The sequence below is a fragment of the Protopterus annectens genome, chromosome 12.part0 (genome assembly GCF_019279795.1).
Source record: "Protopterus annectens isolate FY-2018-M chromosome 12.part0, PAN1.0, whole genome shotgun sequence".
Classification (NCBI taxonomy): Eukaryota; Metazoa; Chordata; order Ceratodontiformes; family Protopteridae; genus Protopterus; species Protopterus annectens.
The window spans coordinates 484698525-484713116 of NC_056746.1; the positions used below are offsets into that span (position 1 = coordinate 484698525).

The 14592-nt window shown below is 44.1% G+C and overlaps 1 protein-coding gene across 3 annotated transcripts in view; it reads left to right on the forward strand.

The window, feature by feature from the left end:
• Nucleotides 1-14592, forward strand: part of TOP3A (DNA topoisomerase III alpha) — a 1120433-nt gene that overhangs the window by 393829 nt on the left and 712012 nt on the right. For all 3 annotated transcript variants that reach the window (XM_044089591.1, XM_044089590.1, XM_044089593.1), the window contains one exon: nucleotides 12724-12867. In XM_044089591.1, coding sequence (XP_043945526.1) covers nucleotides 12724-12867 — 144 coding nt within the window. The remainder of the gene's footprint in view (nucleotides 1-12723; nucleotides 12868-14592) is intronic.

Sequence of the window (14592 nt, forward strand, 5' to 3'; positions counted from 1 at the left end):
TATGCTTATCTTCCTCTTCCATTGATGACAAAATTCTTGCAGAAAGCTTGTCGGTTGGGGAGCACAGTTATCCTCATAGCCCCATTCTGGCCTCGCCAAACCTGGATCCCTTACCTTCGGTCTCATCTGGTACATCCTCCCTGGATTTTAGATCCAAATCCGGATCTGATCTCTCATCCATTAGGATTTAAGATCCCCCCGACCTGGACTACCTCAAGCTCTCAACTTGGTTGATCCAGTTCCCTTAATGGCTAGGACTCCCGGTATATCTTCCTCAGTTAAGGCCATCCTGGTGGCCGCCCATAAACTGTCTACCAGGAAAATCTACAAGAGTAAATGGAAACGTTTCTCTGTCTGGGCGGAGCACAGGAACTTGGACCCCTTCACTGCTCCTATCCCAGCAGATGTTCATCGTGCAGACAGCTGCAGTCATAACAGATGGGTTCTCCTGCCGTCGGGCGGTTCCTCGGTCGGCCGAATTCCAAAGTCTAGGTCTGGCGTCGGTTGTCATCGCTTCTTCCCTGACATCAGTGCGACAGGGGTATAAAGGAACCAGCCAACGCCATTTTCTTCAGTCTTTCTTGCCGTGCGGTGCCCGAAGCAGAAGCAGTTCGCAAGTGCCAGTCGGCCAGCTCCTGAAATTACGAAAATTTTGAAACCGAAGTCTTCTTGAAAGCCAAGTATCCCATTGGGGAAACTTTTCTTGCCTCAGACCGATGTCAGACAAAGTTAATAATTGTATTTCATGTGGGAAGCAAATACTGCATAAGGATTTCCATTCCTTCTGTATACCTTGTTTAGGCCCAGACCACGACGTCTCGGTCTGTTGCTTTTGTGCTACATTCAACAAACGCACCATTAAACGTCGGGCGGAGTTCGCCCAGCATTATTTTGGAAAAACATTTAACTATATTATATCGTCGGATACTCCGACTCCAGTTTTGTCTAAAAAACGCAAAGGTAAGGACTGACACGCGAGGTCCGCGGCCTCTACCGACACCACGCCAAAGCCGACTACACGTGGTCCGGTTCTCAGCGAGGCGCTTACGCATCCCCTGACTACCGACGACACTCCATTGGTGGTGTCTCCTGTGCCCGAGGTCGCAGGCTCCTCGGCCCACACCCCAACTACAGATACTGAAGCTACTCTTAGCATTGAACCTCAAAATGTGGACAGGTCTACCTCCACTCAAGGTGTCTTCAGACCTTCCTCTTCTTTCTCCATCAAGGCTTTCACTAAGTCTAAAGCAGCCATGCACTCTAAGAGACAAGCTACACAGGGCCCATCTCCAGGCCCCATGCCTAAAAAACAGATGCATAAAATGGCTGAGGATTTAATTACTCTTATCAGGGGTTCTCAACCCCCACTGGACAAAAGGCCCAGAGTGGAGGAAGAATCCCCCTCCCCTGATCAGGGCTCCATTATTTCAGAGCACTCTGATGATCAGGACCATTCTTACTCCCCTTTTGAAGACTCTGATGCGGAGGAGTCCATTCCTTCTGTATCCCCCCCAGAGGATTACTCATTTGGGGAAACTTTGCATACCTTAAGGGAACACTTCCACTGGGAAGGCCAAGATTATTCAGATTCCAAGAAAAGGCTTAGGGAATTTCTCTTACTACCTCAGCACAGGCCTCTGGATATACCTCCTGTCTTGGACATCCTAGATGATGTTTACTCGGAGGCCTGCCTTAACCCGGACTCTCTGCCTCCAGCCCCAGTTAAGCCTGACAGGTACTACAGGGTTCCTGACTCACACCAATTTCTATATAAAAGCCATGCTGCTGACCCAGAAACCATCTCACAGGGCCCCAAGGGAATTAAGGCCTCCACTGCTAAAAATCCATTACCTTCCGAGAGAGATTCCAGATCCTTAGAAAGGTGGGGAAAAAGGTATATACCTCGGCTACCTTAACCATGAGGGCCTTAAACTGTCAGTTCCATATGCTAAAATACCAACAGTTTTGTTATCACAATTGAAAAGTAAAATGTCACAACCTGAACAACCAGACTTGAAGGAGTTGCAGGATTTGATGCATAGTGCAGAACAAGTGGGTAAGCATACCTTACAATGTGGTTTTGATGCTCTAGAGGCCTCATGTAGAGCTGCTGTTACAGGATCAGTCATACGTAGATATGCCTGGCTCAAGGAACAAACCTTGCCTGATCATGTCAAAGCTAAATTACTAGATGCCCCTCTTCAAAAGGATGTATTATTTGGTGCTAATGCTGAGGAGGTATTAAGGAAAATGGAGGAAAAGGCTAAATCAATGGAAACTGTGAAAGATTTTCTACAGGTACAACCCCCACATTTCAGTAGAAATTGGCCTTCCAAAAATTGGTCCTTTCCAGCCACGGACAGACCCCAAAGAGGCAGATACAGGCGCCCGAGGGGCAGAGGACAATCCCAAGGAGCGTTTAGAGGCAGACAATGGCAAGCTCCTACACAAAGAGGTGGTGAGGATAACTCGCAATCATTCAGAAAGCAAGCCCAATGACTTTCCCCTTTGCATGCCAAGCAAGACTCAAATGGCAGCCCCCTTAGGAGGAAAGCTGACATTATTTTCAAAAAATTGGCATATTGTCACAAAAGACAAATGAATCCTGGACATTATAAACAGAGGTTACAGATTCCATTTTCACACCCTTCCAAAAATGAGAGGCATGCCAAACCTGCCACACAATCAAAGGGCAGAGGCACAAAGGCAAATTACAGATCTCATAGACATGAAAGCTATTCAAGAGGTACCTACGCACGAACAAGGTCAAGGTTTTTATTCCAGGCTATTCCTGGTACCAAGGAAGGGAAAAGATTGGAGACCTATTTTGGACCTATCCATCCTAAACACATTTCTACTCGTACCAAAATTCAAGATGCTCACTCTACAGCAACTTCTTCCCATGCTGGGCAAGGAGTCTTGGCTGGTAACATTGGACCTCAAGGAGGCATACCTACATGTCCCAATCAGACAAAATTGCAGAAGATACCTCAGATTTCTTGCAAGTTCAACCCATTATCAATTCTCTGCATTGCCCTTTGGCTTATCTACTGCGCCCAGAGTATTCACGAAATGCCTGGCATCAGTAATTGCCTACTGCAGACTTCCAAGGGATACAAATATACCCCTATTTGGGCGACTGCCTGATCCAAGCGGACAGCAAGCACATTCTTCTGAAACATCTGGCTTATGTAATAATGTTGTTGAACTCTCTGGGATACACAGTCAACAAAAATAAATCAAGGCTAATACCCTCTCGGAAGATAATTTTCCTGGGTGCCAACTTGGACACAAACACCCAGATGGCCTACCTCACGCCAGAGAAGCAGGGGCAACTAACTCAATACTTCAGAGCACTAGCAAATTGCACCAGGCTGACTGCAAGGAAAATCCTGCAGGCTCTGGGATTCATGGCATCTTGCATCTTACTAATCCCATGTGCAAAGCTGCATATGAGGAAACTTCAATGGTACCTGAAAAACATATGTTCTCAACACAGCCACAGCTTAGAAACAATAATACCACTAATTCCATGTCCACAAAAGGAATTTCTGTGGTGGGCTCAAGCATGCCAAACAAACACAGGTCTTCCATTCAGCAAGCCTCAAGCAAATCAAGTCATCACAACAGACGCCTTGGACTACGCCTGGGGGGCGCACATGACAGATCGGTGCATTCAGGGCATATGGTCCCAAAAAGAAAAGCACCTTCACATCAATCAAAAGGAAATGCTAGCAGTAATAAATGCTATTATAGCTTTCAAGGACCTTCTGTAACCAGGTCAACTATTGATAAGAACGGACAACACCACAGTTTTGTGGTACATAAACAGGGAGGAACACATTCATACCCCCTATGCAGACTGGCCATGTCACTTTGGAACATGTCCATGGACTTACAAATCGAACTACAAGCACAGTACTTGCCAGGCAAGGAAAACACGCTGGCAGACAACCTAAGCAGAAATATGACAGATCCACACGAATGGAAGTTGCATCCAAAATTTTTACAGAAATAATCCAAGCATGGGGAAGGTCAGACATAGATCTCTTTGCCTCCCACAAAAATCACCAATTAACAAAATTCTGCTCAAGGATTTTCCATCCAAAGGCCTGGAGAGTGGACGCTCACTCTTTCAGTTGGACATCAATGACAGTTTATGCCTTCCCACCTCTTCCTCTGCTGCCCAAAGTTCTATTGAAAACCAGAGCAGACAGACCAAAGATGATTCTCATTGCTCCGGACTGGCCAAGACAACACTGGTACCCACTCCTGAGGAGCCTGACGCATTCCCCACCATGGACCCTGCCTCTAATGCCTCTTCTTCTGACTCAGCACAGCTTCAAAACTCTTCACAGCCAGCTAAAACACTCAATCTAGCCGCATGGAAGATTCCTTAGCATCACAACAGACCCTACTCTCCAAGGAGGTGCAGGATGTCATTTTGGAGGCCAGAAGGCCATCAACTAGAAAAGCTTACTCCGCAAAATGGAAACGGTTTTGTGTCTGGAATGAGAAAAAGGGCCAGGATCCTGGAAAACTGAATTTACCTCAAATACTACAGTATCTAGCTGAGCTGCTAAGCAGTGGACTTTCATTCTCCTCCATCAAAATCCATACCTCAGCCATTTCTGCAGAATACAACACTGATCCACCCTTATTCTCTCACCCTCTCTTAAGACAGTTCCTCAGAGGGGCTAAGAATCTAAGACCCCAAAGGAAACAACCAATACCTGCTTGGGATCTCAATTTCATTCTGGAAAGACTGACCTTGCCTCCATTTGAGCCAGCTGCCTCATCAGATTTGCAATATTTGTCCTGGAAAACAGCTTTCCTTCTGGCTATTACCTCAACTCGTAGAGTTTCAGAACTGCAAGCTCTCATGGCTGTGCAGACTTTTTATCATCTTCCATCAGGACAGAATTTCCTTACGAACCAACCTGTCCTTTATGCCTAAAGTGGTATCCAGGGTAGCTTTGAATCAGGCCATACACTTACCTACCTTTTATCCTAATCCTCAAAACAAAGGGGAGAGAATACTACATTCCTTGGACATCCACAGACAACTCCGTTATTATCTGGACAGAACAAAGCCTTTCAGAAAATCAGAACAGCTCTTTGTGTCCTATGCTGTAGGAGCTCAAGGAAAGCCAATTTCGAAACAGACATTCTCAAAATGGATAGCCCACTGCATATGCTTTTGCTATTCTTTTCATGGCAAAGCTGTACCTACAGGCATCAGATCTCACTCCACAAGGGCCACAGCTACCTCTGCAGCTTTTCTCAGAGGAGTTCCTACCAAAGATATTTTGGAAGCAGCCACTTGGAGTTCTGTGCATACCTTCTCCAAGCACTTCCACCTACCATTATACTCCAAAACTAGAGCAGGCTTTGCCACTGCAGTCTTGCAGGGCATCCTGGCTCCTCCTAGTTCCACCTAGTGCCTACCACCCCTTTCTTAGCTTTGGGATTCTACCCATCTGTTATGACTGCAGCTGTATGCACGATGAACATAGTACAGTTTTGTACCTACCATAAATGTAGATGTTCGAGTGCTAATACAGCTGCAGTCCAGGTTTCCCTCCCTCCTTCCCCTCTTGGGACAGGCCTATAGGCTAACACATCCTCATACAACCTGATTGGGGTATTCATTTATGGTGTATTTGCTTGCAACTACTGTATTTTGATTATATTGCACTACTTTATTACACAAATTTATGTATTGCCTTCCTTCTGGGGGCACCTGACATCTGGGGCAAGAAAAACTGAAGAAAATGGCGTCGGCTGGTTCCTTTATACCCCTGTCGCACTGACGTCAGGGAAGAAGCGACGACAACCGACGCCAGACCTAGATTTTGGAATTCGGCCGACCGAGGACCCACCTGACGGCAGGAGAACCCATCTGTTATGACTGCAGCTGTATTAGCACTCGAACATCTACATTTTTGGTAGGTACAAAACTGTACTTTCTAGACTTTCTTTCCCATACTTTTCATGAAGGGACTAGTGCTTCTACTGTTAAAGTTCAGTTGGCAGCTATTTCCCACTACCACGTTGGAAACAGTTCAGGCCCCCTAGCGTCCTCCAAGATTTGCAAAACATTCATGATAGGAACCTTTTTGTTAAGACCCCCTATTAAAGATGCAGTGCCTCCATGGGATCTTACCCTAGTTCTTCAAGCTCTGACTGGGCCTCCTTTTGAACCCGCGGCTTCAGTCAATTTAAAATATGTATCTTGGAAGACAGTCTTCCTGATTGCCATTACTTCTGCTAGGAGGATATCGGAGCTTCACGCTCTTTGCAGTAAGCCTCCATACATCATCTTTCATAAAGACAGGGTCTCCCTCAGGACTAATCCCTCTTTTCTGCCCAAAGTGGCTTCAGAAGCCAATATCAACCAGTCCGTCAATCTACCTGTCTTCTTTTCTAATTACCAAAACAGAGGAGAATATAGACTTCATTGTCTGGATGTTCACAGACAGTTACGTTTTTACTTAAACAGAACAGCAGATCTTCGAAAATCAGGCCAACTTTTTGTTTCCTTTGCTAAATCCTGTCTGAGGAAACCAGTCACTAAAGTAACTTTAGCTGGATGGATTCCCAGTGCATCCTCCTCGCATACAAAAGTTCTGGTCGTCCTGAGCCCCTGAGAGTGCAAGCCCATTCTACCCAATCTATGGCTACATCTGCTGCTTTCTGGTCAAGGGTTTCTTTGGATGACATTTGCTCAGCAGCTACTTGAGCTTCCTCTCATACCTTTATTACACACTATAAATTGGATTTAATATCTAGAGGACGCGCATCTTTTGGCTCTGCAGTGCTCTGGAATATCCTTCCATAAGGGCCTCCCAAGTTGTTGGTAGCTGGCGACTCTGTCCCACAGGTTGCTGATCAAATGAAGTTAACTACTTCAGATAAAGAAGTTATGTACTCACCATAACATTCCATCTGAGTAGGTAACTTCATTTGTCTGCAACCGACCCTCCCTCCATCCCCCGGACCCATAGTTCGTTATCAAAGGATCAGGATACGTCTTTTCCAGATGATATCATCAGGTGGAATGTATGGTAATCCCTTCCTGTGTTATAGTAATTTTCCTATTGCCTTTTTTTTGGCAAACTCGATCTGAGGGTTAGAGGGAGATGGCAGAGCATTATGGGTAGGGGGAGGAGCTTGGAGCTCGGATCTTTTAGCTAGGAAAGCTGCCGGCTCAGATCCGAATCGGATCCGATACCCACAGGTTGCAGACAAATGAAGTTACCTACTCATATGGAACGTTATGGTGAGTACATAACTTCTTTATACCTTGCAGTGTGGTTTTGATGCACTAGAAGCATCTTGCAGGGCAGCAGTCACTGACTCTGTACTGAGAAGACATGCTTGGCTGAAGGAGCAGACCTTGCCAGATCATGTCAAATCTAAATTACTAGACGCTCCTTTGAATAAGGACTGTTTATTTGCCACCAAAGCAGAAGTTGTTCTTAAAAAGATGAAAGAAAAGACTAAATCTATGCAAACTGTTAAAGACTTCCTACAAGTGCAACCCCCTAGATTCAGTAGGCATTGCCCTTCAAAACACTGGTCCTTTCCAGCACCCTCCTGGCCTTCACAAATAAGACCCAGGGGAAACAGTCCACCCAGACTACAGTCTCAGGGTATGCAGAGATCGAAGCAGTGGATTGCCCCTACCCCTAAAGCAGGGAGTGGGAAGCCCCCTCCTTATGGAAAAAGCATTCAATGACTTCTCGACTCCACTTCCCAGCCATACCCAATTGCTTGTGCCCCTAGGAGAAAAACTTGCCCTTCATGCAAAAAACTGGATGTCCATCACTCAGGACCGATGGGTCCTAAACATTGTATCTCAGGGGTACAAATTTTATTTCCATTCACTGCCAACCCCAAAGGGGTTTCCAGACCTTCCTCCAAACCAGTGGGCATCGGCTCAAAAACAAGTACTTTCCCTGCTCACCATCCGAGCTATTCAGCCTGTTCCATTAGAACAGAGGGGTCAAGGATTCTTTCAGTATGGTTAGACACTAGAGAGTTTCTCAGAGTCCTACAGGGGGTTTTCGCTTTCCTTACGAATATCATTGGTGAGAATGGTCTTTTTTGCTGCTCATTCTTCACCTGATTGGATACACCTGAAGACACTAGCAGATGTTTATTGTTGGGCAATGCCACTTTCAGGCAGGATTATTATCTAATTATTTAGTGCAACCAATACTGGTGTTCCTTACACCTGACTTCATTGTCACAGTACTGTTCTGGGTTCTGTAGCCAGATCAGATCTGTCTTTCCCAGTAGACACTTGGTCAGACTAAGTCTCTGCTTTTGGTTACTACTTAGCCTTTTTTCTTCCACCTTCTAAGGATTATGGCTTCTTTAGGTAACCACCTTGAACCTTTCACAGACAGGCTGAAGTTCTAATATTTCTAAGTCTGTTACAAGAAGACCATTCTTCTCTTGGCTGTCTGCTCTAGCTCATAGCTCTGCCTTTATTCTTATGGCCATATCCTTTCAGTGTCTAACAAATATCGTCTGTTTCTTTGGTAACCATCTGCTTGATTGTCTCTGACTGGTTATCTTCATTAACATCTGGTCTTGTCTTAAGTCAGGTAACTCCCCTTCTGCATGATTATTCCTGAAGCTTGGTCTTGAGGGGTACTTCTGGACCCCCTCTAGTTCTTTTGGTCCACTTTTTGTTACCTGTCTGTGGATTAGTTCAGATGTTTTGCTTAGTGGAGCATTAATACCTGGCTACTTGTGACCTTGGGTTTCCCTCTAAACAGGCTACTAGGAATACAGTGCTTGTACCTTTCCCTTCGCAAATTTCAGTCTTCTATTTTCTCTAGATTGTGAACTTATAACTTCAGTGTGTTTTGCTTTTTTTTATAAACAGGCAGGGCAGCTTGAAGTCCATTTCACATTTTTCTCATATTAACCATTGGATTAGTCCAAGTATTGGCACTGGCCAAGGATCTTCTGAGGGCTTTTCAACTGTGACATTACTTTCTTTGCTTCTTAAGGATTAAAGAGGTTTTACTGCAACTTGGATTGCCACAGCCAGGCATATTTTTGTCTGGCCTTGGATGGCAGTTTTCTTTTTTACATTGCCACCCAATTGTTGCTAGTCTATTAGTTTTCCCTGGTTTATACCTTAAGCTGTAGAGAACTCCAGGATGACTCTGTGCTTGCAGCTTATATTGCCGCAGCCAGACACCTTTTCCTTCCTTCCAACCTTGATTAGCAGATTTCTTATTTTCCTTGTCATCCAGTTGTTGCTCGATTATTAGTTTTCCCTGTACCTTAACTTAGAGCCCCAGGGTGACTCTCAAGCAATTTGCCATTGGCCATTATCTTTGGTACCTGTTCTGTGAGGTTCCAGATTTTTCTTTGTTCCAGTGAAATCTGTTGGGGACTCTATTGCTTTTAAACTTTAGAGCTTTGTACTTTTATGTGGTTTAATCTTCCACTTCGCTTCTTTCTGGTTTCCTGTGTCCCCCTTGTTTGTAGGTCCCTCATACTTCTGATTGAAGACCTAATTTCTGGGGACCTTGATGCTACTCATCTATGCCTTCGAGGATTATTCCTTTATTCTGCCAAGTCTTCATAATGGGCTCATTGTATCTGTTGCTTTCTTTTCTTCGGTGCACTTTAATAGGTAGATTTGATTAGGGCCGTGGTGACAGGGATTGCCAGTCCCCTGTAGGCATCCCTTTGTTTAAATATTGCTTCGCTCTGTTGTTGATGGGTCATTAGGAGATATCTTCCTTACCCAAGGTTTTTCATCAAGTTATTTGCTCAATGATAATCCTACTGAAAGTTGTTTATGCTGTAAAGCCTACCTTCTTTGCTATTCTTATACTTTTGCATCAGGCTAGATGGAGTTGTATTGTGTGCCTACTTCCTTCTCTAATCTAGTCGTGGGTCTCCGGTATGTTTGAGACATTTATGGCATAGTTATCTCTATTTATTATCCTTTGGAGTTAAGTCACCCACCCAATAATATAGTTATGACAGACACTCTAAACACTAAAGGAATATAGACCAAGTCCTGTCTTGTATTAAAATTTTATATTTAATATAATATTAAATGTGTAGGATCATGATCCATCTTGTACAGTCTCATCCTCTTTTTCTCCTTGCTGCTGGATGACTGGTTGTCATCTTTGCTAGAAATCTGGCAAGGGTCTTTCCACACACAGGATTGTAGGTAACTGGGAGGAGTTTGATGCCCTAGCAAAGTTTTAAAGTGCTGGGTTCTGCCAACCCAGAATCCTCATTGTAGAGGAATATGGATCACAGGCCTACACTTGTTGGTTATGTCCAAATCTTTAGTTTATTTAGGACTGCTGTGTGTTCTGTCTGCATTCCTAAAGCAAATTGTATAGTCATCATTTTGCTGATGCAGTTTATTTTTATCAGTATGCATTGCAGACAGCAATCATGGAAAGGTAGATCACTTTAATTGGGAACATATTAATTTTTAAAAATAACACATGAGCATGTTGTCTTCTTTAGTTCCCTGGGACTATACACAATTTCCCAGCGCTCCTTGTGGTTAGAAATAAACCTGCCTTGGTCTCACTGTTCAGATCTTTGTTCGCCTTTGCCAAAGGATCTGGCTGACTGCAGAACTGAACTGTTCCCTTTGAGAGAATTGCACTGCTGTTTGGACTGTTACTTTAATTACTCGATAGTGCAGTTGTTCACAATCCATGGTTATGTCACTTTGAAAGTTCCAGAACATGTAGCAGTCTCAGATTTAGTTGTAGCAAGTGTCTGTGCAATGAGTGTTGCCCCTGCTTGTAGGCATAAAAGGCACTTCCTGGGTTAAGTATTTTTTGTCTCTGTCAGCAAAAGCCATTTACTCATGTCTGTTTGTTTTTCTTTTTCCAGAAGACATTGACTGAAATGCATTACAAAGTGATTTTTGTACTTTTCCTCAGTCATATAGTTCAAAAAACGAACCGAAACTTGCTGCCACACTGTGTTAACATCAATTTTAATGTATTAAATTAAGCATTAGTTAGTGCTAAACTGTCACCGTTTGTTTTATTTGGTTGATGTTTACATAGCTGATCTGTACCTTATCTTTGGGAAGGAATTTCTGTATTTATGTTTTGGAGCATACCTTGAATATTGGCAAAACTGTGGAGAATTGGGGAATTAGGAAAGGCTTCCTGTTAGAAGTGAAAGATCCAGTACTACTAGTCACGACACTTTGAAAATTGAACTGCTTCTCCATTTAAAATCAGAAGTATTTCAAACCTTTGTGTTACAACTTTAAGGTGTTTCTGCATTTAGACTTTGCGCTGTCTCTCCCAACCCCCAGTGGATGGGCTGTTTTACCTGTGTTACTCAATAAACTAACTGTGAGATTGCAGTACCTTGGGAAAATGAGTTGTCTGGGATACTGCATTTTCAATTAGTATACATTCCCTGTAATGGTGCTTAAAGTTTCGCTATTCTAGGGCTCACACTTGGAATCCTTGAACTTTTAGTGCACAACAAATTTGGAAGAAGTCCTGTCCTTAACAAGGATGTAGTACTTTTAGAATCCTCTTGGGGTACTGCCACAGTCTGTCCCACAATTTTATTTCATGTAGCATACATCCATAGATTCTATTTAAACTTAAGACCACAGAGACCGTTGAGAATCTCAGACATACCACTCAGTGTTTGTGAAAATTATGCCTCTCAGTATTTATAAAAAACTAAGTATCCCCATTTAAGAATATTTTCCCCGCATATCCCAGCTTAAAATTTGCAGTCTCCCATTCAGACTGGCTTACAGCTTTGCCAAGGAAGTACTGTGTGTGTGATATGTAAGGGAAATGTGTTCCAGAAATGAGGGATACATTAGAGTAAGTGCCTGTCATGACAGTATTGTTAATGTGCAGTACATGATTAGGTCACTAGAGGGTCTGTTTACGTTATTACGGGATCAGTTTAGGTGAAAGTGTTACGAGTGTGGGGTAATTCGTAGCTTGGAAAGCTAAGCAGAGATCACCCCATAGGAGTAGAGTGATGGAAGGTTAAGGCCTCTCAGCCTAGAGATCTTATTGGTGAGGAAATGTTACAATGACTCAAGTTGATTTAGTGGTGTACATGCTAGAAGGGGGACTATGTTCAATGCTGGGCCTAATAAGGGAGGAGTAAAGTGGAACAGTAACTTCTTTGGACCTTTCCCTACTTTTCCCCTTTGCTGTAGAGCCTCCTCCAGTGATTTTTTGAGATTGTGCACCCCCCCCCCCACAGCTATGACTTAACAGTTCATACGAGAGAAGAAATATGTTGATAGTCTATCTCTTAGTAGTAAAATGGTAAACATGTATGAAGGTCCTTCCCCGTATGTTCCAAAGGTGGGTGCCTGTTTCCCAAGTGTACAGTAGATATGTTAGTCAAATATTTAGTATTGTTAAGCAGTTCATTTTGCTTATTTGCCATTGCACTAGCATTTGTGGTCAGAAAAGTGTGAGCGTAATGCAGAAGCAGTGATTCCATTACAGAAAAGCAGAATTATTTTGGATATTTGCTTTGAGATAGACTTTGTGCCAGGCATTTCTGACCAGCATCATAGATAGTTGATTTATTATTTCATAATCTGTATAGACCTTGTTTGTTGCCTATACTGATGCAGTTGTTGAAGAATGGAACTCTTGATAGAATCTTTGTGTAAAATATTTTCTGACTTCTGTTTCTTAACATTTCTGTCTGAAGTAAAACCAAACTTACATGTGTTGCGAGCCCGATTCTCTGAGATCATATCTCGCTCCATCAGAATGGCCTGTGAAAACCTAGTAGAACCGGATCAGAACACCAGTGATGCTGTTGACGTCAGACAGGAGCTGGATCTCAGGATAGGTAAATGGCAGCCTAACTGTGTTAAATGCACTTGTACAGTCTCTAGCATTCCCAGTTTTCTTTTCATGCAGGTTTATTGTAATAATTCATACACAAATGTTGGGTGAAAGAATGCGTTCAGTGGTGGCGTTGGCTTTGATATTGTAGGAACCTTAACATATTGTGATATCAGTGGTGCCTCATTGTGCTGTTTCTCTAAATGCATTATAATCTTGGTGTATGTGGGATCATTTTGGTTGAATGAGAGATTAGTGCCTGCTGTGAAGAAAGAACAACACTGGTATAATTTAAAAGTTATATTTGCATGCTCAAGTTGTTTGTCTACACTAATTTTGTGTTGTGAAGCTTTTTTGGTGTAGGTCTTAACCTGTAAAGAAGCTTTTAATTAGACTAACAAAAATAAGTAAAATGTGCAAAGTTTGAAAAACTCTTAGAACATGTAAAAGATGTGTATATTTGGAGCATTGTTGTCAGTTTTTATCTGACAGACAAAAAAATTGATCTGAAGTAGGAGATTCATTTGTCTGCAACCTGTGGGTTATGGATCCGATATCGGATCCGAACCGGCATGGTTTACCAGCTATGGATCCGAGCTCTCAGCTCCTTCCCTCACCCATAATGCCCTGCTCTCCCTACATGACCTCAGATCTAGTTTGCCGCGCTGGTGACCAGATTAGTGTTCTCGAGCTCTTCAGCTAAGTGGCGTTTTTTCAAAGTTTTACAGTGTTTAAAGTTAGATTTTTTTGTGAAAGTTGAGTGAAAGTTTAGGATCCTCTTTTGATAGTTATAATTGTTTAGTGATTTAAACTTGTTTTTACTTAGTTTCCCTCCCCTCGCTGGTAGCGTAGTGTGTGTTTGGGCCTGTTGTGTGTGTTTGGTTACTTTTACTTTTTCTCTTTTAGTTTAAGTAACTCTTTTAGCTTTTAGGATGTCTGAGCAGCCTAAAGCTATTTTCTCTAAGTGCTCCGAGTGTGGCCATAAGCTTTCCCCTGCTGATGGCCACACTCGGTGCGTGCGATGCCTTGGGGTTGAACACCTCACATCTGGGTGTTCCATTTGTGCAGGGTTCAACCCCAGGGCATTGAAGGAGCGGAGGTCTAAGCTTGTCCTGGCGGGACTTTTGCCCCCGGACTCGGCTCCGGCCTCCGCTCCTTCGGGGGGAGCCGTTTCGACGGTTCCCTCCTCCCCGGCTCCCCCTCCTCCTCCTGGGACTCAACCTCCCTGTAGTGGTTCGGAGGAGAGGGAAGCTAGAAAGAGGGACCGGTGGGAGAAGCACGATAAGCGAAGCGAGACCTCTGTTTCGGCCCCGCCTGCCAAGCGGGCTTCTCCTCCGGCCTCCTTGTCTGCTGGTTCTCCCCCTCCTCGGCTCCGGTCACCCGTGTGTTTTTCACCGGGACCTGAGGAGGAGGAGACCCGATCTCCGTCGAGGCTATCCAGGAGGCACTCAAGGCCTACCTCGGTAGCCTCGTCGAGATCAACCTATAGCTTGTCAGATGCTGATCTGGACCGGATGATGAGAAGGTTCATCCAGGCCCAGATGCAGATGGGAGTGCTCTTGCCTCCCCCCCCCTCTGGGGGGGAGCTCGACCCCTTTCTTTAAGCCAATTGCTCCTTCTCCGACCCGCTACCCGGGTTCGGAGCCGTTGGAGCCGAGCAGCCGGGCGGGGTGGGCCGGCACCGATAGTACTTGGTACTTCGGATCCGACCCTGCCCTCGAGTGCTTCG